Genomic DNA, 26,191 nt, shown 5'->3' with positions numbered 1-26,191 from the left:
GTTCACTTGGCAATATGGTAACGTCAGCTGAAAAGCATAATCATCCATTAAAAGAGCATTATGATATGAACATTAGGTATTTCGGACATATAGATTTTTCTTTTCCAAATGGAGTCCAAGTAATTATTGCCCAATCCAGGTATAATTTTGTACACAAGTAAAGAACAAAATAAGATAAATCTTCATTTATTTGCAATTGACAATACACTTCTTAATGAATATACACTTTTGCATTTATTTTGTATCACTTGAATAAACAATATTTCTTTCAGTTCATTTTAAACTTTTATTTTATATCACTTGAGTAAACAATATCTCTTTCGTTTCATTTAACACTTAGAAACAGGTTCTTCCAGTTACAATAATCAACTCTGGAAACAATAAACAAACTGGAACTTTTGACCTAATTATATTACATTTACTAGGGTTAAAACAATAAATTCCTTAACATAATAAATTAACAGTTCCAGTTAATCAAACACAAAATCATCTTTTATACAGGGTGTGAACTTAATATTTACAGGATAAAGCTTATAGTTTCCAAATTGATTGAAGCTTACATGTTGCAGTTGCTGGCACATATCTATTTCCAGAATGGTTTGCATACATTCCACCTTTAATAATTTTGTTACTTCCCTACCCCACCCCATTCAGTAACAAGTATCAAAAATCAGGCTCATTCTAAGGCAAAGTCTGTAACTTGTGTACCACAGTCATCAGAGAGACAAAGATGCAAAACTGTATGATGCCTGTCAAAGGAAGAAAACAGTTTGTTGTTTACCCAAGTTTTGAACCAGTTAACTTGAATTCTCAGACCATCAATTGCTACAGCCCCACTAATTACAATTGTTAGGGAATAATGAGAACTCACCTTCAGTTATCTGTGTATATATATAATTTTAATAACCAAGAATACCGGATGTCTGGGAACATTATAGCATTCAATGGTAACGTCAGAACTGAGATGAGAGAATTAAACAAGCATAGTACATGACATAATATATCCATAAACTATTGACTGGGAAAAATACTACAGAACACCATTTCTGCTGGCAGTAAGATGTTGAACCTATATGTCATAAATATCAGGTTGGACATCTAGGACCAGTAATATTCATAATGGGCAGTACCCACCCCCCACCCCCCAAGTGAGAAGGGCCTGATTTGTAATCTAAGCCACCCAACCTATCACAGCCTTTATAGTACTTGAAACAAATATTGAGTAATAGTAAAACAAACTCTGAAAGTTATTAAAACCAATTTGTTATATTTCCATAACTCTGCATAGTTAACTGTGCAAGCAGACTTAAACATATCAGTGTATGACAGTTAAATTGAGCTATAGCATCGATTAACAGAAGCTACGAATTCATCAACAAGCAGTGAACAATCATCTTCACAATAAATGTCAAACATTAGCATCCATAAGCTGTCAAGACAAGTTTGTTACACTGGATATATAATCATCCATTTATTTCAAACAAGCTGTGAAAAACGAACCTCACGTCCGTTATATGTACGCTGGCCATTGCAAAGGATGCTTTAATAGATTAATGTTTATCGTCGTGTCTTGACAACCATTTTGCGCGCGCACACCGGAAAGTCATGCTGTATATTTGTTACTTGTGAACGTATTCGTGGGCAGTACGCTATATATTGTTCCCGTGGCCGTATTCACGGGCAGAATGCTATATGTTTGTTCTTCGTGAACGTATTTTTGGGCAGTTACTTTGTCATCTTCAACCTAAAGGTCAAAACTGCCCATGAAATTTATATATCTGCCCACGAACCGAAAACATGAATAGGACTATAACATAAGTGTATATACTTATTTTCAACATATACATAATTACTATGTAAGAAATACAACCTATATATATGTATTTTGATTTGAAATGTAAACTATATCATGTCCTTCCCGTAAACCCACTTTCGGGATGACTGCCCACAACGCACCTAAAACGTGTATATATATATATATATATATATATATATATATATATATATATATATATATATATATATATATATATATATATATATATAGTCCCTGCCAGTAGTATAGTGGTTGTTGGTCTAACATATTCAATCTTGAAATTATGTTGGCTTGTTGTTTGTTCATTAGGTTTGGTAGCCCTTGTTCATAACCTTTTTGTAATGTTTTTTTTAGACAATTTGTGTATACTTTTCCAAAGATATTTTATAATTATTGACTCAGTTTTGTCTAAATATAATTTTTCAAACTCTATATTATCAAAGAGATACCATATAGAGTTGTATAAATATGTTTTTGCTATTTGTATTTTATGCGTAAAGTTTAAGTTTCTATCAGTCCATATATTGATGTGTTTCTCTAAAGTTTGCTTTATGTGTAAGAAATTTATCATTTTGCATTCTTTTCCATACATTACAATAAGTGTTTTTACCTTGAGTCTGATTTGTGTATTAGGAAGTCCTTGTGGATTATCCTTCCATTGACTTATTAATAGTATTTCAGTTTTATTATCATTTACTTGGGAACCAGAAGCTTCACTAAATTTTTTGTATTGATTAATCAGACATGTATAAGATGATTGTGTGGTTATTATATTATTACAGTCATCTGCATGTTGAAAGGTTTTACACTGTTCAGTCATATTTGGTATGTTAATACCATGAATATGTTGATCTTGTTGTATAGAATTATGTAATATTTCAGTGCTAAATACATAAAGTCGAATTGAAATAGGACATCCCTGTCTTACCGATCTATTAATTTTAAATGGTTTTGTTTTTGCTCCATTTGTTTGTGCCTGTGAGCTGATTTTATTATATAGTATTTGGATCCAATTTATAAAATATTCTCCAAAACCATATTGTTTAAGTACTTGTATTATATAACTAATTTCTATTCTATCAAAGGCCTTTTCTTGATCAATCAAGATAAGGGCTCCACCTGTATTTTTGTCTTCCATATAATCTAATATTGTTTTAATTGATAATGTGTTATTTAATATCTTCCTGTTTTTTCCTCCACAGGTTTGGTGGTGATTAATTATTTCTTCCATGCTATCTTTGACTCTGTTGGTTAGTATTTTGCTCATAATCTTGTAGTCAATGTTTAGTAAGGATCATCATCATTATCATCAGTCTCATGACCTAGTGTGGTCGTTGAGGCACTGTGCTGCTGAACATCTGACCAGTTCCCTCCACTTGTCTCGATCATGTGCCAATGCCTGTGTCTCCGCAAAACTTTTCCTGGTCCATTCTGTGATGTTGTCAGTCCACTGTTTTCTCTGTCTACCTCTCCTTCTGCCGACCTGGATGCTGCCCTGCAGGACTGTTGTGGATAGACTGTTGGCTCTAGTGACATGGCCATACCATTTCAGCTTTCTAATTTTGACGGTGGTGAGGAGGTCCTCATATTGGCCTATTTCGCGCCTGATAGTGTTAGGCACTTCTTCATTTGTGATGTGGTCCATGTAAGAGATGCCAAGAATGGTTCTGTAGCATCTCATTTCAGGTGACTGGATTCTTCATTGTAATTATGCTGTCAGGGTCCATGCCTCACATGAGTACAAAAAGACTGAGATGACTAGAGCTCGCAATAGTCTGATTTTAGTTTTCAGACAGATATTCTTGTCTCTCCAGATGGGTCTTAGCTTTGACAAAGCTGCCATTGTTTGTGCTGCTCTTGACAAAATGTATGCTCTTGATCCCTCATCAGTGATATTGGAACCATGATATTTGAACTGGCTCACTGTTTCCAGTTCATGTCCTCTGACTTTAATCTTTGCTGAGATTTGTTTGCCACTATTTGTCATCAGTTTTGTCTTCTCAGCGCTGATCTCCATGTCAAATCTGGAAAATGTTTCATCCAGGTTCTTTACTAAGGTGGCTGACTCCTCTTCACTGCCTGCCAGCCCATAGTAAGGATATTGGTCTCCAATTTTGGATTTCATTTTGTTTTCCTTTATTTTTATAAATTAACGTGATAATTCCTTCTCTCATAGTAGAAGTCATTTCCCCACTATAAAAGGAGGTATTATATACATTTTTAAGGATTGGAGTTAAATGTAATTTGAATTTTTTTATAGAATCCCGCCGTTATCCTATCGGATCCCGGCGATTTATTTATATTAAGCTGTTCAATGGCTTATGTAATTTCTTGCTCATCAATAAGAGCATCTTATATTTTTTTTTGTATCATCATTTAGTTTTGGTAAATTTAATTTATCTAAGTATTGTTTGATTTTTCCCTCAGTTATGTTTTGGGATTCATGCAGATTTTTGTAATATTCAAGGATATAGTCTAAGATAGGTATTTTATCATGGATAATTTGATTATTATGTTTTAATTATGTAATATTCCTTTCAGTTGCTTTCCTACTTTCTTCCTTAGCATAGATATTTTTACCTGTTTTATATAAGCTATCATATTTGCCTGCCCTTATTTTGTAGCCTTGTGTCTTGTAGTCTTCTATTTTTTTTGTAATTCTTTTTTTGCAGTTTGTATTTCTATATCTAACGAGTTTATGTCTTCTGTTATTTTTATACATTCATCTATTATCAATTTGTTATTTTGTTGGATCATTTTTCGATATTTTTTTGTAGTTTCAGTGGTGTCTTTTTAAATTTTTTCCCATAGATAATATGAGAAATAATTATCAAATTTTAATATGTTTTCAATTTCTTGTTGGTACTTTGGTAGTTCTAATATGGAATTGTTCATTTTCCATGTACCATTTCCCCATTTATTTGGTTTTCCTACTTCAATTTTGATTTCTATTATGTTGTGATTTTATTATTTAATATTTTACTTTATATCAGGTTATTAATTATATCTTTGTTAATATATGCTCTATCAATCCTAGAGCTTGAATTTGTGTTTCTAAAGTTAAATGTATATTCTCGTTTATTTGGGTATTTATATCTATATGTATTGATTAAATTATGAGTTAGGATACAATCGTTTATGTGTTTTTGAAATCTTTTGTCATGTTGGGTTAGGCCATTTGTTTTATCAATTTCATCACTTACATTGTTAAAGTCTCCTAATATTGATGTATTTTCTATTACTATTGGTTGGATATATTCATTAAGATCATTGTAGAATTCTAATTTTTGATGTTTTTTAGCAGGCGCATAAATATTTATGATATGTTGATTATTTATAGTTATATGTAATAATCTTCCTGCAAAATTATTTGGTATATCATTTTTTTCCATTGGGATGATAACCATTTTTTATTAATTAATATTCTTACTCCTGAGTAAATTTCTTTTCTATTAATGTTTGTGATAAATAGAGCATCCATTTGGTCCTCTATATATTTGATAGTTTTATTTGATACTTGGTGTATTTCTTGCAGGCATATCAAATCATATCTTGCTGCAATTTTTATAATCCGGTTAGCTTTAGTTATTTCTAAGCCATTTGTATTAATTGAAATTATGTCAAAGACTGAATTCTTTTCCACTTTTTCCTTTGGAGGTTTTTTTTTTTGCATTAAAAAAAAGCAATTACTTAGTGGATGTTTTTTGTTCCATATTATTATTCGTCTTGGGTTGTGTTGTTTGTTGTGTTTAGGTTTAGGTTTAAGTTGGAGTTTAGAGTTTGGGGATTTTGGTTATCCCTTGGATTGGTAGGTAGTGTTTGTGTTTTTGTTTTTCAGTTGGTGTGTTTGTTTCTTCCATTTCTGCAGTCATTCATTGATGTACAGACATTAAACACGCGTACGTATTGTGGTATACAAAGCATTGATTGATGAGCATGACAATCAATCAACCAATCCGAAATGACCATGTAGTGCGCGCGGAATCTAGCCTGTTGATCACATATTGCAAACCGTGTTTTAAATGACCAAAATTCTTACATTAATAGGAGATATCATTAGTAATGACAGCCTTACCCGGATATTTGGATGTAACCTTTGACTGATTGAGGAGGTAATTATATTTGACACTCTTGCATTGCTGTACAAGATATGCCAAAATTTAACGATCACGTCGTTTTACCAGGGGTCATCTCAAAACGTTTGCGTATTACTCCAATAACAATGCTTGCGACTAAAATCAGCTGATCGGGAGAATACGCAAGGATGAGGCATTAAGTGTAAATTGGAGAATATTTATTCCAATAATTAAAATGATGACAGCGTACTCTGTACATATTATAACACGCGTATTTAAGAGGACCATATCCTCAAGAATATTTTTAAGTTGATGATATGATACAATGTAACGTCTGCAAAAGGAAACCTATTGGATTCACCGTCTTAATACGGTATATCCAAAAGGTCTAAATTCAAAAACATTATATGACATTCACAATTCTGTTTTTCTTTTTCTTCTTATTTTTTCCTGAATTATGTCCCCTGTTTACAATTAGATAAGAATATTTTTATATTATTCTACGTTGCAGAAAAACTTAATTCGTAAAAGTATAATATAATGTCATGAAAATAAGTTTATTATTTCTTTAAAAATGAAAGTGCATTTTAAATTAATTCTCTTTTTAATATGATTAATTATTTATAAAATACTTGATAGTAAGCGTTATGTACACCATAATTTTTAATATATAAATTGAGTTCTGATAAACTATTTAACATTTGTCAAGAATATATCAATATATATTTCTGTTAATATTTTTTAAAAAAATTGTATTTATTTATTTTCTATATCTTTAATGGGTGTGCATTATGCTAATACAAATATTTATAAAACTTTTTATCTCTATTTAGTAATAAATTTTATATATAATTATCAGTAGAAATATATGTATCTTTAAGATCCAGTTTGATATATTTTTATGTATTAAGATATCATTAATCTTTGATGTATATGCATATCTCCATGTCATGTATTCGTTACAGTATAAGATAATCAGGTTAAAAATGTAAGCTATGATGTCATCTTGTTTATGTCATATTGTTTATTTCATTGATCACTTAGAAACAACATACTGAATGCCGTAAGCAATGATATTGAATTCAGTTTGAATTCAGCCTGATGAAGCATTAAAGTGAAACCGGTCACACATTCTATGTGTTGGTGTTGTTTAGTTTAGAATATATATATATATATATATAATCATGCGCATTCATGAAATACCTTTGTAACTTGTATCATTGTTGCTCACGAGGATCATTAATTAATCCAAGACCATCCAAATGAAGTTTAATATTAGGCGTCTAGGAAAACAATTCATGTCCATTTTAGAGTTATGTCCCTTTAGTGTCACTAGAATGATTTGCTTTATTCTGGTGCTCAATATGGGAATAGTTCTTGGAACAAAGGGAAGATGTTGCCAGTGCATGCGATAATTTGTATGAATTTGCACATTTGGAAACCAGTGATGCCTGAGAACTCCAGCGAATTGGTTTAAAGTTGTGCTATTCAACCGTTTACCTTCAAACTGCTTGTCTCGACACAAGTCATGCATATCACAACTTCTTTTTTGTAACTGTCTACACATCTGTTTTTTTTTTTTTTTTTGTCTTCACACGACTCTTACATGCCCACCATTACACATTTGGTGAAATTATCACACTTTTTTAACACCAAAATACATCTTACTTTTGCCTGTTTATGGACAGTTCTTTTCCAGTACATTTAAAATTAAAAATAAAGCCATAACAAGTTGTGCTTGTCACTTTTATTATCATCTCTTTAATCCCACTCATCATATACATTTGAAAATATTATTAAATGAAAGATTGCTGTGTCAGAAAAATGTAAGAGTTATATTTTCCCATTTTAGGCCACATAAGTCAGATGTTTTATCAATAAAATATGATGAAATATGTGACAACACAAAATGACCTTGTTTTTTTTTATTGATAAAACATCAGACTCTTGTGTCTAGACCTCCATATACTGTCCTTATTTTATATTTATAGCAACTCTATATGACCCATTTCAAAGAAGGCAGATTTTTTAATTTAAATTTGAAACTTTGCCTTGCAGATTTGTTAAATTGATAATCAAGTTAGTCAGCGGACCAGTCTGAATTTTTTAAGAATTGCTCCCAGATGTAAAGTGAAATGTTGGCATTTTACAGGATCACATCACAGAGCATTGATAAACATAATAAGCTTCAAGTTTGCTAATGATTTTTTCTGTTTGTCATCTAGGTAGAGAAAGGGCAGTCAAGTGTAGAGACAGAAATACATCCATCTGTGCCATTCCCTGGGGATTCTGAAGACAAACCAGGTAACTGTAACTACACGACATTGTTACGTGTACAAGATGGATTTTATCCTTAATTGAATGTTTAGAACAAATTGAGAATTGTAAGGGTTTGCTTTGTGTCCTATTGATTTACCAAACAATAGTTTATTGCATATCACGAGTATATGAAAAGTAAAGTGATAATACAGTAGTTTGTAAAACATTTAGACATCCATCATTTCAGTTTGCAGCATTGCATGTTTAGTATTATTTGATGATGACACATATCAGTCAGAGAAGAATGATATATCCACAGCAGTGATACCAGTTTTATTATCCCGATGAAGATATCACTGTTGGAACTGCACATACACCTCTCCATCGATAACTCATGCACATTGGGGTCCAAAAACATAGACCACACTATAAGCGAGGGTGCGAGTTACCGTAAGACCTCCAAACAATCCACTAGACATCCAGATAACCACGGGGTTTAGGGATGGGGAACTGGGCTGTTTAATGACTGGATACTTTTTTATAATAGCATAGAAAATAATTGTCAATAAAGCATTTTTTCTGATGAAGTTGATTGTTAATCTGTAATAAATTACATTTAGTTTCAAAATCTCCAACATCTGAAGGATCGATAACATGGTTACACCTGGTTTCAACAACCAACATTGTGCACAAATGGTTTTGTGTATTACATCACCGCTTTTTGTTTCCTTAAATAGTTTGGGTCCTGGAGTGGTGTATCATTTTTTTGTGCAAAACATGGAGTCTACTAAGCAGGGAACCAGACTAACTTTTGATACACTACAAAATAAGATTCCTTTTATCAAAATCATGCAACATTTATTTTGTGAGACAATTATCTACGTTGAAACTCAATTAACATTGAAACATTTAATCATCATTGAAGATATCTCTACATGCAAATTCTGGTATTCTCTGAAACTCTATTCCACACAGTGGTCTGTACATGTGAAACAAAGTTCTTTATTTTGTGAGGCTGCCATTTTGCTTGGTTGCCTTGCTTTCCTTGATCACAGTTATGAACGAGTCTGTTATTGTAAGGTAGTTCAATCAGATTACTCACACAATAACCAGAGCCATAGAGAGCGATCATGGACCCTGGGGTAAGATACACCTGGGCCTATCTTGTTCAAACAAAATTTTTCTTTCATAAAATTAAAAAGTGTTGTTTGGTTCGGGCCCTGGGAATATATCCCTGTTTGCCCCCCCCCCCCCGCCCTCTTATTGGCCCAGACAATAACATTCATTACAGTGTTTGATTGATCGACTGAAATGAGGTGACCAACATATGACCAGTGACGCTTGGTCTTAAGCATGCAGGATTTGGATGCCTTGTGACGTTTTTTTTTATTATTAATTCCACCTCCTTTATTTGATTCAAAAGACGTAATTGTCATGATAATATAAAAGGAGGCCAGCTTTTTATTTAGTGCAACAATACGACACATGCTTCTGCTAGTCCAATATCAAAACATGGTCAGTACTTAATTTGGTTCTCAGAGAAATGCTCCTAGGCGTATATTATTGCAATGATAAATTATCAGAACGGTCAGTAAATGATCCTATAACATGACATAAGACTGTTTGGCTTAATGGTCCAGGTGGTTTTTGTAAAACAGTGCATGCATTAGAATTATTTAGGGATTCTGATATGGTTGTGCTGACACCCACTCGCAGACTTGCTAGGGAGATGATACAGAGAGGTGTTAAGGCAGTTACTTACCACACTTTCTTTCGATGGCATGGTGATGCATGGACTTCTGCTTGTATGGATGAGAAACATTTTCATAAAATTAACATTTAGGATGAAATATTTACCATGTCCAAAGAAACGTTAGAAATATTTCCTGGTTGGTCAGAAACAAAATAAACTACTATTATGTGCGGATATCATGGGCAACCTCCTTCGCTTACATGAGAATTGTCAGATAAATGGCATCCTAATGATGTGATAGTTTATTCAGGAAAATAGTTTGCATTTCACTTTGGTGTGGACTATTTGAGCTTCAGCATGAAAGATTTCCTTGGTTGCCAGTTTCATTACCTTGTCATCCAGTGGATACACATCGCCAGAATATTCTCGTGGCGATGCCACATTCGGCGACCTAGCAAAAGCTCATTCTGTCGATCGAGTCCACTGGTCAAATTTGGTGTACCTAGCAGTATATATAGTTACAAACATATCTCAGCTGCATAGGACGGTTTATAACCAACCTCAGGAACAAATTGACTGGCCATCAGCGAGATGGCAAAAGAAAAAAAAAAAATAAACATGAGATGGTGAATTTATCGTGACACTAAAACGTCACACGTATCAGTTTTCTTGCTCTTACACCACAATATTGTTGTGGTATTTCCGTGGACAGAATTAAAAGTAGTTTGTACCATACACATGAAAATTTCACACCGACTTGTCTTGAGTGTAACCAATGTTGAGAAGCTAGTGTCATTTGCTAGTACATGAGGTATGATGGCTGACAGTTATATATTACCATACCCATGAGGCAGGAGGACTTGCAATATTTTGCCTTGTACATGCATACAACTATTAAGGAAAACACGCCCGATATGAAGATATGCAATTTGATCAATACAGTACGGACAAATGGACAGACCATACAAAACATATTGCACTAGCTGGCCAGACTGTAAAGCATATATCATCTTTGTTATGCTGTTTACAGTGCCAGCTAATCTGTCTCACCATACAAATGATCTGTGTATGTTTACTCTGTTTGCTCCAACTTGTGTTTCATCCTTCCAAACAAACCACATAGCCGACCAGCCGTATCAACCATAGACCATGCTACACCAGTCAGCCAAGACCACAAGGCATATACCATCTTTGGTATGCCTTTCTGACTGCCAACAAGTCATTCCATCCATATGAATGAACTTTGTTATGTTTACAGTTGGCCGAAGCCTGTTATGTGACTGGTGGGTCGGACAGCTGATTGATCGGAATGATCATTCCTATGAAATTCACAGTTAAACAGCATTACTTATAATGCTGTCCAATTGAGTCAAACCATTCATGCCTGGCCAGCATTCCATAATATTACCACTACTAATGGCGTATAAATATATACAAAATTGGGCAAAATGATGTATGTTGATTGTACTTCATGATTAATTCCCACTAATAAGGTGATGAATCACATTCCAGAAAATGCTGATCTGACAACGGAATAGACGGGATCCAGTTCACGGTAGCTATAGAGGAAATGTATAGATTTTATATCAAGTGACATCCTCTACCTTTAATCAGTTCTACTTAAGGTCAGCGCCTCCTTAGATATAGGTGATTATGACAGAAACATCATCCCACAAGTGCTAATGATTGCAAAAATTACTGGGTATTTGTTGGAGCATTTTCAATCCAGATGACACGATAGCATCTTTATGGCAAGTCGGTTGCATGCTGTTTTCTCACCCACTGATAAAAACTCACATACAGAAATGTTCTCTCTATGTGTACCTTTTCTAGAAGTTGATAAATTGCATCTACACGTCTTTATAGACCCATCAAACTTGGGAATGTTGTGTTAACTTCTTCCATACCTGACACATTTATTTTTGTTTGTTAGAAATGCTGCTAAGAATCATTGCTATTTTCCTGTGCACTCACTCTCTTTTGGTTTCCATTTCTATTAAGGTGTTGAATTGAGGAGGGGAGAAAGCAAGAGTAAAAAAGTTGCCCCTGATATAGTTGACTATCTTGGCATGACCCTGTTAGGGAGCATACATGAGAAGGGGATTTTTGTTGCCAGAGAATTTACGGTGTCAGTTTTCAGCAATGACATGTCATCTGGCCCTATTTTCACACATGGGCATTAAGGAGAGAGAGGAACAGAGTTTCTCCTTCCCCATTTCTTTCACCAATTACCACAGGTATACTCTCGCCCACATACTCTGGTGAGCCACCTGAGGTACCAGACTACTCACTTATATCAGATTGGACCAACCATTCTTGCAAAACAATAGGTGATCCAAACCATGTCATGGGGCCTCCATATTTTGTTTTTTTTTCTTCTCTTTCTAGCTTCTGTGCTTGTTAAGGTTGGTGTAGATGGTACAAACACTGCACAAGCAGGGCGTCAACACCAGAACAATTTTGGTTTCAAAGTTCATTGGCACTTGAGACCAGTGATAATGATAGTAATTAATGTTAACAGATTGAAGTAACTCGATTCCAGTATTGTGATTGCAATTTCTTAAGAACGATTAATCAACTACCATTTAAATATATATATATATATATATATATATATATATATATATATATATATATATATATATATATATATCAGTAGAAAGATTTATAACCTGTTTTCAAACAACCCCAGTAAACAATATATGAGAGCAACAGATTAATGCAGAAGTGACTTAAGTTAGACCATATTGTTGGTCTCAGTTTCATTTGCACCGAAAACATATTGCCATGAATAGATAATACACTGAAGTATCAAGTCGATATATCAATGAACTAAACCCTTTTTCCAATCGAATCAACACAACCAAGAACAAATATTGCACCATGCTTGACATGTGAATGTGTCTAATTTTTAGATAGAGGGATACTTCGTTACAACAATATATTTAGGGGCCCCAAGTGGTCTAAAGCGCTCTCCGTTATGGATACTGCCATCTGACCAGCTGTCTGCGTGGGTTCGAGTCTATGATTCGGCCAATGTGGGTATGTGAGAAAGCTTGCCAGTAGCTTTTTGTGGGTCGGTGGTTCTTCCTTGGGTTTTTCCAGGTTTTTTTCTCCACCATTAATACTGGCCACCATGCATAGAACATATTTGGCGTTAAACCCCACAAGAACAACAACAGCAATGTATTAATGTGATAGTTAATTTAAGGTTTCATTTTATATGAACTTGTAGTTCACTTTGTTCAGTCATCAATAAGTGCCACTATTTTATTAACTGCTTCTTTTGTATTTCCACAATAATGACTGGTGTCAGATACAAGTTTGACCATACATAGTTTTTTTCCTGAGCATACCAGTAGTCATGTGATATCAACAGTAAACCACATTCTAATGTTGTATAGCACAGGACAATGGTGTTTGTGTTATATTACATTGATACAACCTTGACAAGCTCTCTGCTGGATGACTCTGGCTTTGTCCAGGTTGTAACATCAACAGTTATCTGGTCATTGCTCTCAGAATGAATATGTCGAGAATTGTGTGTCCTTTTGTAATTTGTCAAACAGTATTTTCAAAGTTTTCTACAAAAACATTGGAAAGGGGTTTATTGATGATATCACATGACTATTGGACCTGATGTCATGGTCATGTGACTAGTAATGACAGTGGCAACAACCAGGTCACATTTCATCAAAACTATAGTTTCATCTTATCTGTGAGTGGAATAAACTCACTATGATTAAGTGAGATTTAAGCCAGAACTGTTCGTGAACTGAATCATTCAGGCTGTGGGATGGATATCAGAGTGCCCATTCTCTCTCAGGCTTGTATCATCGAAGTTTGTCATCCCAGAGGGCACAGATCTAAATGGTAGGACCTATATTTCCAGCTCAACAGGTCACCCTTTTAGATTGATTGATAGCTTCTTAAGATGCGGCTTCTCTACTTCCACTGGATTTTGCTGGGGTGGGTGGGTGTTTCCCTTTTGAAACCGTGCCTGTTCAGATGGAGTCCCTTCCAGCCAGTTTATCTAGAAGCTGTCTCAACCTTAGGGTACTGGGGATAATATCACATGGGTAAGGGAATGTACCTACTTCCACCTCTTACATATTCTCCTAAGGTATTATGACTGAATATGACAGGATAACTTATTTGAAGAAGAAACCAATTTTTCCTATTAAAATATGTTTCTTCATGAATACTTACCCAATGCTAATACACATACACCCTCCCACCTTCCCCATAGTTACATCCATAGACTGTGCCTTGTGCTTCAGTAGTAACAGATACGTTTGCAGGCTTTGCTGCCAGGTCTTATACCTAAGTGGAGATCACTCTGTCTGACTCGCATAGGCCACCATACAATTTTTAGCTCCCTTTAGCTAAACATAGTATCTGGGAGGGCTTGATTTTGAGCGGTAGTAGTAGTACTCTGATAGCATTATGATTGGGTTAATATTCTCAAAGAAACATATTTTCTAGGAAATATTGGTTTCCTAACAGAAGAAATTGAAGTAACATTTTTAAGGCATGACCACAAATGTAGGGAAATTAAAGTCACAATCTCCAATGTGTATGTTGCCAATACAAACAACTTGTATTATACCAGGCCCTCTCTCAGAAGTGTATACTGAATATAGAGTGCTGCCATAAAGACATGATAGTTATTATTGCTGTATGATTAAAAGTTGGCTGTATAGATGAAACATTAAGTTGCAAGTGTCTAAACATCCTTTTGAATACTTCCTATGTTTTTCGTCCATGGAAAATTATTTATTAATGGCAAAGTCTCAGATCAGCCTAGCATCCCCCTCCCCCACTACACCAAATGATGAAAAGTGGACTTTCTCAAAACAACACAATGCATATTCTCAATATAGAAACAAATATTATGCTATAAGACAGCAAAATGAAACTTTATTCCTGCGATGTTGCTAAAACGTTTCACAGTTGTATATGAATATACCAGATAAGGTTCAAAGATGTCAAATGGTAAAAGGGTTTGCTAATTCTTCTAACACTAACGGTAGTGCATGTACCTAGAAGAGAGTGAATATTGTTTGTCATTTTTCCCCCTTTATTGTATTACAACTTTATGAAAAGAAACACTGTTTTACATTTTTTTCTCACTTAATCCATATGTTGTTGATAATGTCTGTTTCCAGACTCTATTATTCCTGTGGAGATCCTTCATATGGATAATGAATCCCTTATGTTGTACAAAAAGGCTCTGCGAGATGGAAAGGAGAAAGTTTATAACTGCAGAGTCATGGTGGTTGGTCAGTTTGGGGTTGGAAAGACAACATTAACAAAGCGACTCCTTGGACATCAAGTTGATATATCCGAGAGGACGAGTACAGAGGGAATCGATGTATATAAACATTGTTGCAAAATCTCTCTGGACACTGGGGAATGGATAGCACAGCACGAAGGTAGGCCATCATTATCCATGAACCTTACGTGTAGGTACTAAGAACAAATGTACAACTTGAAGGTAGGTCATTATTAACTGATAACCTTATGTTTAGTTGTTGTTGTTGTTGTTTTGGGGCTTAACGCCATTTTTCAGCACACGATAGGCTATACATGGCGGCCAGAATTAATGGTGGAGGAAGAACCCGGGAAAACCCCGGAAAGAACCATCGACCCACGAGAAGCTACTGGCAAGCTTTCTCACATACCCACATTGGCTGAATCCTAGACTCGAACCGCCGCAGACACCTTATGTGTAATGACAAAGAACAGATGTACACCTTGAAGGTAGGCCATCCCTATTTGTGGACTTTTTGTGTAATCACATGAACAAATATACAACAGCCTATGTTCTCCATCTTATTCATATGACATATATTGGAGTTGGGATGTTACACCTAGTCAGATCTTGAAAATACTTGAGATTCTAGTTAGTCATTTCAGTGTACCAATTTTATGACTGTCAGTTTTACAGTTACTAAATGATCTTGGATGTGTGTGTAAAACTGAATGGAGAGATTTCAATGTTATCTTGAAGACTGTTGTTTTGATTATCAGGGGGGAAAACTTGTGCGAGACATGACTTTCAATATATTTTAATGATACCTTGAGGTATGTTCTTTAGATTGTCAGAAGGAAAACTTTTGTTATGGCATGACGCAACTCAGTGATTTAAATATTATTTGCAGTCCTTATTTTACTAAAAAACAGGTCATATTCCAAACTTGATTCAAAGAGCTATCGTGTCCTATGGACAGTATATTACAAAAGTAGGTTGATCATAGAGTAGGCATATTTGCAGCCATGTGTGGCTAATGACCAGCAATCTTATAGCACAGTCCTGTGTACATAGCACAGTCCTGTGTACACGTTCTGTGTGTCTGAGGTAATGCATTCATGCAATAATTACTCATGTATCTACCGAAGGCTTTACTGACATAACTGTAAAGATTTTGATAGAACTTGCAATGCAACTTTTGATCCCCTGCCATTATAGCAAGGGGGTGTAGAAATATTTTCTGCCAGTATAAAAGCTTATCAATGCCATCTGTCCATCCACCAACATCTGTACATAAGGTTATCAACGCCATCTGTCCATCCACCAGTATCTTTATATAAGCTTGTCACCGCCATCTGTCCATCCACAAATATCTGTACATAAGCTTATCACCACCATCTGTCCATCCACCAGCCTGTCCAAATGTAAGCACGTTGCCACGTCTTTTAATCTGCCAACCTGTCTGTGTGTAAGCATGCTACCATATCTTTTGATCTGCCAACCTGTGTGTAAGCATGTTGCCACATCTTTCCATCCACCAACCTATCTGAATGTAAGCATGTTACCATGTCCTTCCATCCACCAGCCTGTCTGAATGTAAGCATGTTACCACATTTTTCCATCTGCCAGCCTGTCTGCATGTAAGCATGTTACCACATATTTCCATCCACCAGCCTGTCTGAATGTAAGCATGCTTCCACATATTTCCATCCACCAGCCTGTCTGCATGTAAGCATGTTACCATGTCCTTCGATCCGCCAACCTGTCTGTGTGTAAGCATGTTACCACATCTTTCCATCCGCCAGCCTGTCTGCATGTAAGCATGTTTCCATGTCCTTCCATCCAACAGCCTGTCTGAATGTTAGCATGTTACCACATCTTTCCATCTGCCAGCCTGTCTGCATGTAAGCATATTACGACATATTTCCATCCACCAGCCTGTCTGAATGTAAACATGTTGCCATATCCTTCCATCCACCAGCCTGTCTGCATGTAAGCATGTTACCACATATTTCCATCCACCAGCCTGCTTGCATGTAAGTATATTAACACATATTTCCATCCAGCAGCCTGTCTGCATGTAAGCATGTTGTCATATCCTTCCATCCAGCAGCCTGTCTGCATGTAAGCATGTTACCACATCTTTCCATCTGCCAGCCTGTCTGAATGTAAGGATGTCATCACATCTTTTCATCCACCAGCCTGTCTGAATGTAAGCATTTTACTACTTCTTTTGATCTGTCAAGCTCTACATATGCATGTTACCACCATCTGTCAGTCCACCTGTCTGTACATAGGCTTGTTGCTAACTTCCATAATGTAGCATCCATGGCTCTTTCTGGAGTACATATATCACCCATTCCATCAAGGATTGGATGGTCTGAGCGGAGGAAACTGTCGATACTCACGAGGTAGGGTTTTTAGGCACCACCAATTGGACGGAAGTTATTTATATCCATTAGCATTCCCCACCTTCCTGATACAGGTCTTTTCACACAAGCGGAACTATGAAGGGTTGATGCAGTCTCACATGTTGGACTATTGTTTCCTGAACAGAGGTTCACCAGTGTAACCCTTCTGAATCAGATTTACTGAATTATACATTTATGTGGTAAATTCTTTCAGTGGAATTTAAGACATAAGTTGTAGACCTGCCAACCATTACAATTTTGCGGTAAGTTTTTATGGAAATGACCCTTAAAATATGGACATAAAGAATAAAAGCACAAATTACAGAACTATGATTGTTTGTGGTAAAATCCAGATACTGGCTTGTCTGTGTCTGATTCAAATCCTGATTCCATATTAGATTCGTTGGAGTTGGTCGGGGTACCAGACTAACTTAACAGAAGTACCTCAGATGATTTAAACTGCACATATTTTATGATACAAACTGTCTGATCAGGGTATTTATTTTTTTATAATTTTCATCTAACAAGCTACAGGTCAAGACGAAAGTTACAGTGCACCTATTAAAAAGTTTTAACAGTACAGAATAATAAAAGGGAATATTCAGATCATTTGCGAAAATATCAGGAGTGGCAGCAATTACGTTTTATTGAACACAAAACAGGTCATTCCTTACCCATGTCGTTTGGTTATTTCGTACCCAATGATGTAGTCATTTGTACACAAAACTAGAATAGTTTATTGTACACATTTAAGTACAAATTTAACCACTATTTTATTTTCTACATATTTTATTTTAAGCTCTTATATATTCATTTTCAGGCATTGCCCTGGTGACAGATGCATGCCATATTACCTGGAGAGCGTTATATATTTTTTTGCTGCTATAATCCAGCATGCCTAAACTTAATCAGTTATTTAAAACATTAAATATAAAGCTTTAAAATACAGAAGTAAATATATGTGAAATACAGTGCCAAGTTAAATTTACTCCCCCCGCTGCAAGAGTCTTTTATTGAGGAGGATACCATAATAAAACAGATTGTGCCGAGCAATGAAAATAAATTTTCACTTGCCAAATTATGTTATTTCAAATGAGAATTTCAGTTATGTCACTAACTTACATACCAACGCTTGGCGAGGAAAAAGTTTAATCCAAGTGGACAAAAAGAGTAATCTGAGCAGAAACAGAGTTATCCATATATAATATGATAAAAATTCAATGAGCGTATATACAAATAGATCTCTTTATCTCTCTGGACTTTTAACATCAATTACTGCTTCAAGTTTGCGTATATAACACTTTGAGCTTTAAAAAGCAAAAGACTCTCATATTGCATTTCAAACCACTTTGTACCAGCTGAGACAATGATTGCTATGCTCAGTAGTAGAGCACTTAATGCTGGGTTACTGAGCCTGGATCTAAATTGTTTTATTTTTGTTAATAATACTTAATATTCTCTCACAATTATGTTTATTCAGAGCATTATCAAGCAAATAAAAAAAATGTTTTATCCAGTGGAATCCACTGTTAATTCTGGAAATGAAAGAAGAGCAGTCATACTTTGCCATTTTCGTTGTCAAAGTCTCCTACACAGTTACCCCAGTGCAGTGCACTATAAATAGAAAACCTGTTACTGATTCGCCTCCATACACATAGGCCTGCCTCTGAACTGTTAAGCAGTGCAGTGTATATTACGTTTAATATATTACATTTTACAGCAATTTTAACCATTTTACATTTTTATTACACATGTATTATGTATGGAAAAATTTAAGAGTAAAGTCCGATCATTATAGCTGTGTAGTTATTTTTCAAGGAAGAATTTTTGTATGTGCTTTAAAATCTTGAGAGAATTAGTTCACCCTCAAGTCAGTGAAGCCGCGTGACCAACCGTAGCTGCCATTTTTGATACTACATCACCAAGTCCTTTGAATTTGATGATTTATAAAAACTAATTGCTGCCTACATCAATATCAGAGCTTTTACCTAAGTTATTGAAGCTTTATAGTTCTGATTCTTATAATGAAAACTTTTGGAGAGTGGAGTGTCATCATCATCGTTTAAATTACAGACATTTTTGCCCAAACCGGCATGTACGTTTGGTTAATGTTGAGTTAAAGGTATCAATTCCGTCTGCATTAGCTGCGCTAGGTGTCAACCAAGCAGTATGTGATGTCAGTAGTGATTGGTCGCCACTATGAGGTCACATCGGTACACCTTGGCTTTTATTCCCATGGGGAGGGTTAATTAGTTGTTCATGAAGAGAGGAAAAAGTGCCTCTCCTTTCATGTATTTAATATGTGCTATGCACGTTTCTTAATTTAATATCTGCTGGTGGCAAGGAGGAAGGTTCGGTCAGGGAGGAGCCTGCTCACTAAGAAGGCACCTTGGTTTATCCAGGGTATAAACTTTTGACTCCCTTGCCAAAAGGTTAATGAATTGTCTTGACGGAGTTTTGGAGATATACTGTGTGCTGGATTTCTTTTAATGATAGTACAGCATGAGTGATCCCTTAGTGATATGATGTGGGGTTATTTAAACTTTATCTGTTGAATCTGATTTGGGTGGGGTGGTTCTTGGTTTGGGTTCACCCATTTCTGTATGGTTATTTAAACTTTCCATGGCTTGATGGTGCGCCGCTTTGTGCAAGCTGGGTCTGATGGTCCTTGGGGTTTGGACCACCTAATATATTCTTCAGTTTAGGGTCCTACCTAGTTTCGCTAGGTATTTGATTGTCACATTGAGCAGCCGGGCCTGATGGTTCTTGGTGTTTGGACCACCTTATACGTATTAATTTTGGGGTTATGATAAGTCTTCGTATCTTGATAGATTTTGCCGCCTTGTGCAGCAGGGCCTGATGGTCTTGGGCTTTTTAGACAACCTTGTATATTCGTTTTTCGGGTCTTATCTAGGTGTTCTAATTGTTTTTAGTGCCTCGAGGAGAGGCCGTGCCTTAGTGCAGTTGCATTTGTTATACTACAGATAATATGCGGTAGGAAAAGATGTTAGTGTCCTTAATTTCATGTTGTAGGATTGTGGTGCCCTAGAAAAATAAATCATTGATTATGTTTTATTTAAAGGTTTATGGTTGGGCTAAGTGCTTTCCAATCTTCTATCTTTATGTTTGATTTACTTTCCTGGCTTTTTGGATGAAGCTATTAGTATGTTATTGTATTTTCAGGCAAAGTCTATTTGATTCAGACAAATATCTTTGCGGAATACTCGGGTCGCTAAGACGTGTCAAAGACCTCTGATCTTACTTATTCCCTAATTTTAAGTTTATTAGCCTGTCTGCTAGTTATGATAAGTGTTTCTTTTTTGTTTTATTTGTGTGATGTTATTTTATTTTCTGGCTGAATCTGTTTTGATAAGTCAGATATCTTTGCAGAATACTCGGGTCGCTAAGATTTGTCTAAGATATCTGTTCTTATTTATTCCCTAATTCTAAGTTTGTTAGCCTGTACTACTAGATTTGGGAGGCTGGGACTAGTTTTGTTTTGATTATTATCCTAGCTTGTGGATAGAGTTATTTATGTGATGTTATTTTCAGGATAAATCTATTTTGATAAGACATATCTTTGCCGAATATTCGGGTCGCTAAGACATGTCACCAACATCTGGTCTTGTTGTTCCTTATATTTAGTTTGTTAGCCTGTCCCCTAGTTGTAATTAATTGAATGGTATTTATTTATTGTTTAGCGGGTCATTTAGTTGTGTTTAAATGCCCCCCTTTTTTCGCAAAGTCGGTGAGGAAGTTTATAATACTTTTGTAAGCAATGTCCTTATTTAAGTTTTGTTCTTTGGGGAAATCTGGATAGGTCAGTGGGGACCCTATTTTATGTTGTTTAGTCCTAAACCAAGTTATTTGGGTTCCATTCGTATGGCAGGTGTTAAAAACATGTTCTAAATGGGTAGGATAAGATCTTTAATTAGTTCATAAATTTCTTTTGCACCGGGTGGTTGTGGTTTCAGTTTTTTATATTACTTTCTTGGATAAGTTTCCTGGTGGGTGGCTTGTTTTGTGGATCTAAACTTGTGCGGCATATCTTAATATGCTTTCGTTTCTTCTTAGTTGCAGTGGTAGTTCTCATGTCAGTATTTGGAGCTCTTCTAGGGAAGTTGAGTTTAGTGCTCCAGCCTTATATTGTATGGAATCTAGTTTACTAAGTGATGTTTGGTTAGCTGATGCATAGACTTGGCATCCGTAGTCTATATTTGCTCATATAAGTACCTTATCGATTGTTAAAAGCATTTCTTGGTTGCCCCCCACCCCACCCCATGTAGTTCCCTTGAGGTTTCTTAATAGACTTAGATCAGCTTTACATTTTTGGGTGAGCTCTTTAATGTGGTGTTTCCGTGTTAGGTTTTCGTCAAGGAAAATTCCTATGAATTTGGCTGTTTTGACAAATTTTATTATTTTCCCTTGTATTTGCAGTTTAGGGTATTCTATGTTTTTTCTGTTGTGTAGCAAGAACACAATGGCTTCAGTTGGATATTTTAAAACCCCATTTATCTGCCCACCAACCTATATGGTTAAGACTATCTTGTATTTGAGCGTCCGCCTCAGATGCTGGAATTCGTGGTTCGATCCCCGGCCGAGTCATACCAGAGACTGACAAAATTAGTAATAACAGCTGCCTCACTTGGCTTTCAGCATTAAGAGGTTAGTGTTAGGACTGGTCGGCCTGGTGTCAGGATAATGTGACTGGTGGGACATTATGGTACATCTCTGCGGCATGATGCCGCAGTGAAAGACATCAATATAAATTGCCACATTGCAGACATTGTAGTGATATAACTGAACAATTCTAAATGCTACGTTAAAAATCAAAATCACATCATGCACACATCCTGTATTTGCCCTATGACTGTTTTGCTGTTTGGATTGGCTGCTTTCCAAATCCCACTATTGTCAGCAAATTGGGGTAGATCTACCTTATTTTTGTTAATTATAGTGTCACGGTCATTTACTATGATGGTGAATAAAATGGGGCTAAGCATGCTACCTTGTGGCGTACCGTTTTCTAGGTTATACATATCTGAATATTGATCCCCTACTTCTGCCAGTATCTTCCGATCTATTAGGACGTCTGCTATCCAGTTATGTATGTGGCCAGTTATTTCATATAGATTAAGTTTTGCAATAAGACCTTTTGTCCAGACCAAATCAAATGCTTTTCTAGATTGAGAAATACTGCGATTAGATGTCTGTTGCATTTGCGTTTTGCATTAAGTGGTAGCTTGATGCTTGCTTCGAGTCTGAACAGTTGGTCCAGGGTGGATCTTTTGTTGCAAAAGCCGCTTTGTGTTTCTGCAATGTAGTTGTTACTTTCTAGATGGTATTTTAGTCTGTCATTAATCATTATTTCCATTATTTTGCATATGATATCAGTTAGCAATATGGGACTATACGCGTTGATGTCATTTGGGTTTTTGTTAGGTTTGGGTTTTGAAATGACGATAGCTTTTTTCCAGCTTTTGGGTAGTTGGCCCTACTGCCAGCTATTAGTATGATATCAGTTATGTTTTCTGGGATTTGTTTGTATATTTCATAGCCAAGTTGGTCTTCTCCGGGTGAGGTTGCCTGTTTCTTAGCAAGTGCAGCTATCCATTCTGCTATTGTGAAGTCCTCGTTTAATTTAGATTGTTTGGATCCTAGGTCAGAGAAGAGGTCTGGATACTTTGTTCTACGTATTGGCGGTGCCTTTGGAATTTTTGGGTATTTTTGGAGTTGGTGCTCATGCTTGCAAAGTGTGATGCTAAGCAGTTTGCCTTTTCTTTGTTGGTTAGATTTCCAGTCTATTTGGGAGTTGGTTGCTTGCTTTTCCCCTTTATTGCTTTTATCTTGTCCCATACCTGTTTTGCATTGGTTTTGAAGTTTATGTTTGAGCAGAATGCTTGCGACGATTTTTCTTCTGCATTTTGGATTATTTGCATTTCTTTTTCCATATTTTTGTAAATCCTAAAGTCATTGGAGTTGCCTATGTGTTTAAATTGATTAAGGGCCTTTTTTCCAGTTTTTTGAGCTACTTTACTTTCTTTGCTCCACCATGGGACAGTGGGTTTAAGTTGTTGTCCTCCTGTTCTGAGTATACTTATATTAGCTGCCACATTAGCTCATTCATTACATTTGGATTGTATTGATCGATGTTATCATTATAAAGATCTGCTAGAGTTACTGTAGAGAGGGCGATTTTAAATTTATCCCGATCGGCTTTGTCACACCTCCACCTTGATATGTTGTTAGTTGGGTATGTTGTGTCATTATCTTGAGGGTGAGTAGGATAGGGAAGTGGTCGCTTCCAAGGGTGCTGCTTTGATCAACTTCCCAGTCTGAAATTTGGGCCCATTTAGGAGTGACTATGGTGAAGTCGATTACTGATAGTGTACCTTTGATGGGGTTTAATCTTGTTCCTGCGCCATTGTTAAGGATAACTAGATTGGATTCGGTTGTCCATTTTTCAAGTAGTTTTCCACTTAGGCTTTGCGTTATTCCTCCCCATCTTACATTAAGGGTGTTAAAATCTCCGCATATGATCAGATTTTCCTCTTTGTCAGTGGTCATTTTCGTATAGTTAGACGGAAAAATTGCAAAGTGGGTTCTCGTCCAACGCGATCTGCTAATCTCTGTTAGTGTGGACACTATATGCGCTTATGCCAAGGAATTTATGTCCAGGGAACGTCCAGAAATTGAGTTTGAAGCCAGTAGGAACTGAGCAACAGGTTTTTTAAAGCAACACAACCTCGTGCTTCGTTCACGTACAATGATGGCCCAGCGTCTCCCAGAAGATTTGGAGGAGAAAATACATTTATTCCATGAATTCTGATTATTATATAGTTTGTGTTGGGTCTGATGAATGAGAACTCCCCTCCGAGAGTCTTTGTGAGTTCGCTTGCTATGTTATTTTGGTTTAAGTTGATGAATTTTGAGTTTTTGCTAGAGATAAAGTTTGTGAGATTGATGGAGTGAAATATTTGCCTTTGTCTTGGGGTTTGTCTCTGTTTTTGGCGTAGGTTTTGGGTCTGGTTTGCGTTTTGATTTTGTCCCCTGTTTATCTGTTTGGTGTTTTTGGTAATTGGTTTGGTTTTTGTGGTTTCTGATTTTGGGTTTGCCTGTTTAATTCCTTTTCGTTAGTGTTGTTTATGGTTATTTCGGTTTGATTTCGCTCATGGTTAGTCACTGTTAGTGGGTTTGTTGTGGGCTGCATTTCTTTGTTTAGTTCTTTCATGGGTAGCTTCGCCCTACCTAAGTTTGTTTAGTCACTTGTTTTTTCACTTTTTTTGTTCCAGAATTGACTATCTACACTATCTAAGAATTCTGCCATTTCACATTGTTGTTCTTGTTCTATGGTTTTGGTGTACTTTGATGGCCATGGGGTTTGGCTGCAATGAATGGTTTCCTTTTTGGTGGTTTAAAGTTGTGTCAAATTGTGAGGTTGCTGATTGAGAGATTGATTCTATTGCTGTATGATTTTCCTGGGTTTTGGATTTTGTAGGTTGGAGTGGGGTTATCAGTTTCCTTATGCAAGTTTGTTTTGGTAATTCTGATTGTGATTCATGGTTTTCCAGTGGGTGTTAACACATTACCCCATAGCCAAACAGCTAGGCAGTCCTTTGAAGCATACTTGCAGAGATCACCTAGATCAGTGTTAGCCTTTCCAGTGTCTGTATCCCTGAGACTATCTGACAGCAATTGGATTGCAGATTTTTATAGAGGGGGCTACATGGAATAAAATTGTTATTATTTTATTTGTTAACTCGTCGTGCGGGAGAGAGGCCTTGCTAAATGCTGCCTCTGAAACTCTGCGCTCGGGATACAAGCTATGCAAACTCAGCCACTTTAGCGAGGCACGCGCGAGATCAGGGATGCAAAGTACAAGTATACTCGGCGCCGGGGGTTAATGTGTTAATGAAAGATTTTGGTTGATTTCGTATATAGAGGGTTTGACTTGTGTTACTTCTGTTCTTGCTGAGTCATTAATTAGAATCGGGAGTGTGTCGTTAAGGTCACTATTTTCTGGTCCTGTACTCTGGTGTAATTTGGAAAAAGTGACGTGTGAGATAAAGGGAGGAGTTGAGTTTGGACTGCTACTTACGGTTTGAAATGCAGCTAGCTTGGGTGAGTTCGTATGTGGGGGGTGGGGGACCTTATGTCTGTAAGATTTAATGTTCTGACCAAGGTGTCAGTGGTGGTGGTTGGGCTGGTGTCTATGCTCCCACTATGTTATGGGTTGTTTGGCATAGTTTTTTGGTGGCTTCCACAGGGGTCATTAGGGGTCCTGTTTGGTGTTGGGGTTTTGGCCATTTTGTTTGAGTGGTTGTTTTTTCTCCTATCCAAATTTGCTGAATGAGGTTTTATATGTTGGTTCTGGTTTAGACATGTTTGAATGTTTAGTTTTTTTATTTTTAGTTTTGTTATTTATTTTTTACTTTGCTTTAAATTATTTATATGCTATTTATTTATTGTTTTTACTTGGGTTTAGTTAATAAAATGTAGGGTAGGGTAATATATTGAATTATTTGAATATATTACGGTTAGTTATAGGTTTAAATGGCCTGTTGCAGATATACTCACTATGTTTACAATAATTTTATTGTTGTGAGGTAATGCTGCTACGGCGGATGTTAGTATGGTACCTAGTGTTTATGATTTCAATATCAGTTGATTCAACTGTTTGAG

General features: G+C 36.0%; 1 protein-coding gene across 1 annotated transcript in view; it reads left to right on the top strand.

Annotated features, from left to right (window-relative positions):
• The window catches only part of LOC149789638 (uncharacterized), a 138,029-nt gene that overhangs the window by 88,329 nt on the left and 23,509 nt on the right, over positions 1-26,191 (top strand). The window contains exons 2-3 of the mRNA XM_089973077.1: positions 8,118-8,196; positions 15,013-15,279. Of these exons, the coding sequence (XP_089829203.1) occupies positions 15,042-15,279 (238 nt within the window). The 5' untranslated portion in view covers positions 8,118-8,196; positions 15,013-15,041. The remainder of the gene's footprint in view (positions 1-8,117; positions 8,197-15,012; positions 15,280-26,191) is intronic.

This window comes from Sinohyriopsis cumingii, chromosome 10 (genome assembly GCF_028554795.1).
Source record: "Sinohyriopsis cumingii isolate HCF-2022 chromosome 10, ASM2855479v2, whole genome shotgun sequence".
NCBI lineage: Eukaryota > Metazoa > Mollusca > Bivalvia > Unionida > Unionidae > Sinohyriopsis > Sinohyriopsis cumingii.
Note: the sequence above shows the minus strand (reverse complement) of the source record. Positions and strands in the feature narration are given on the sequence as shown.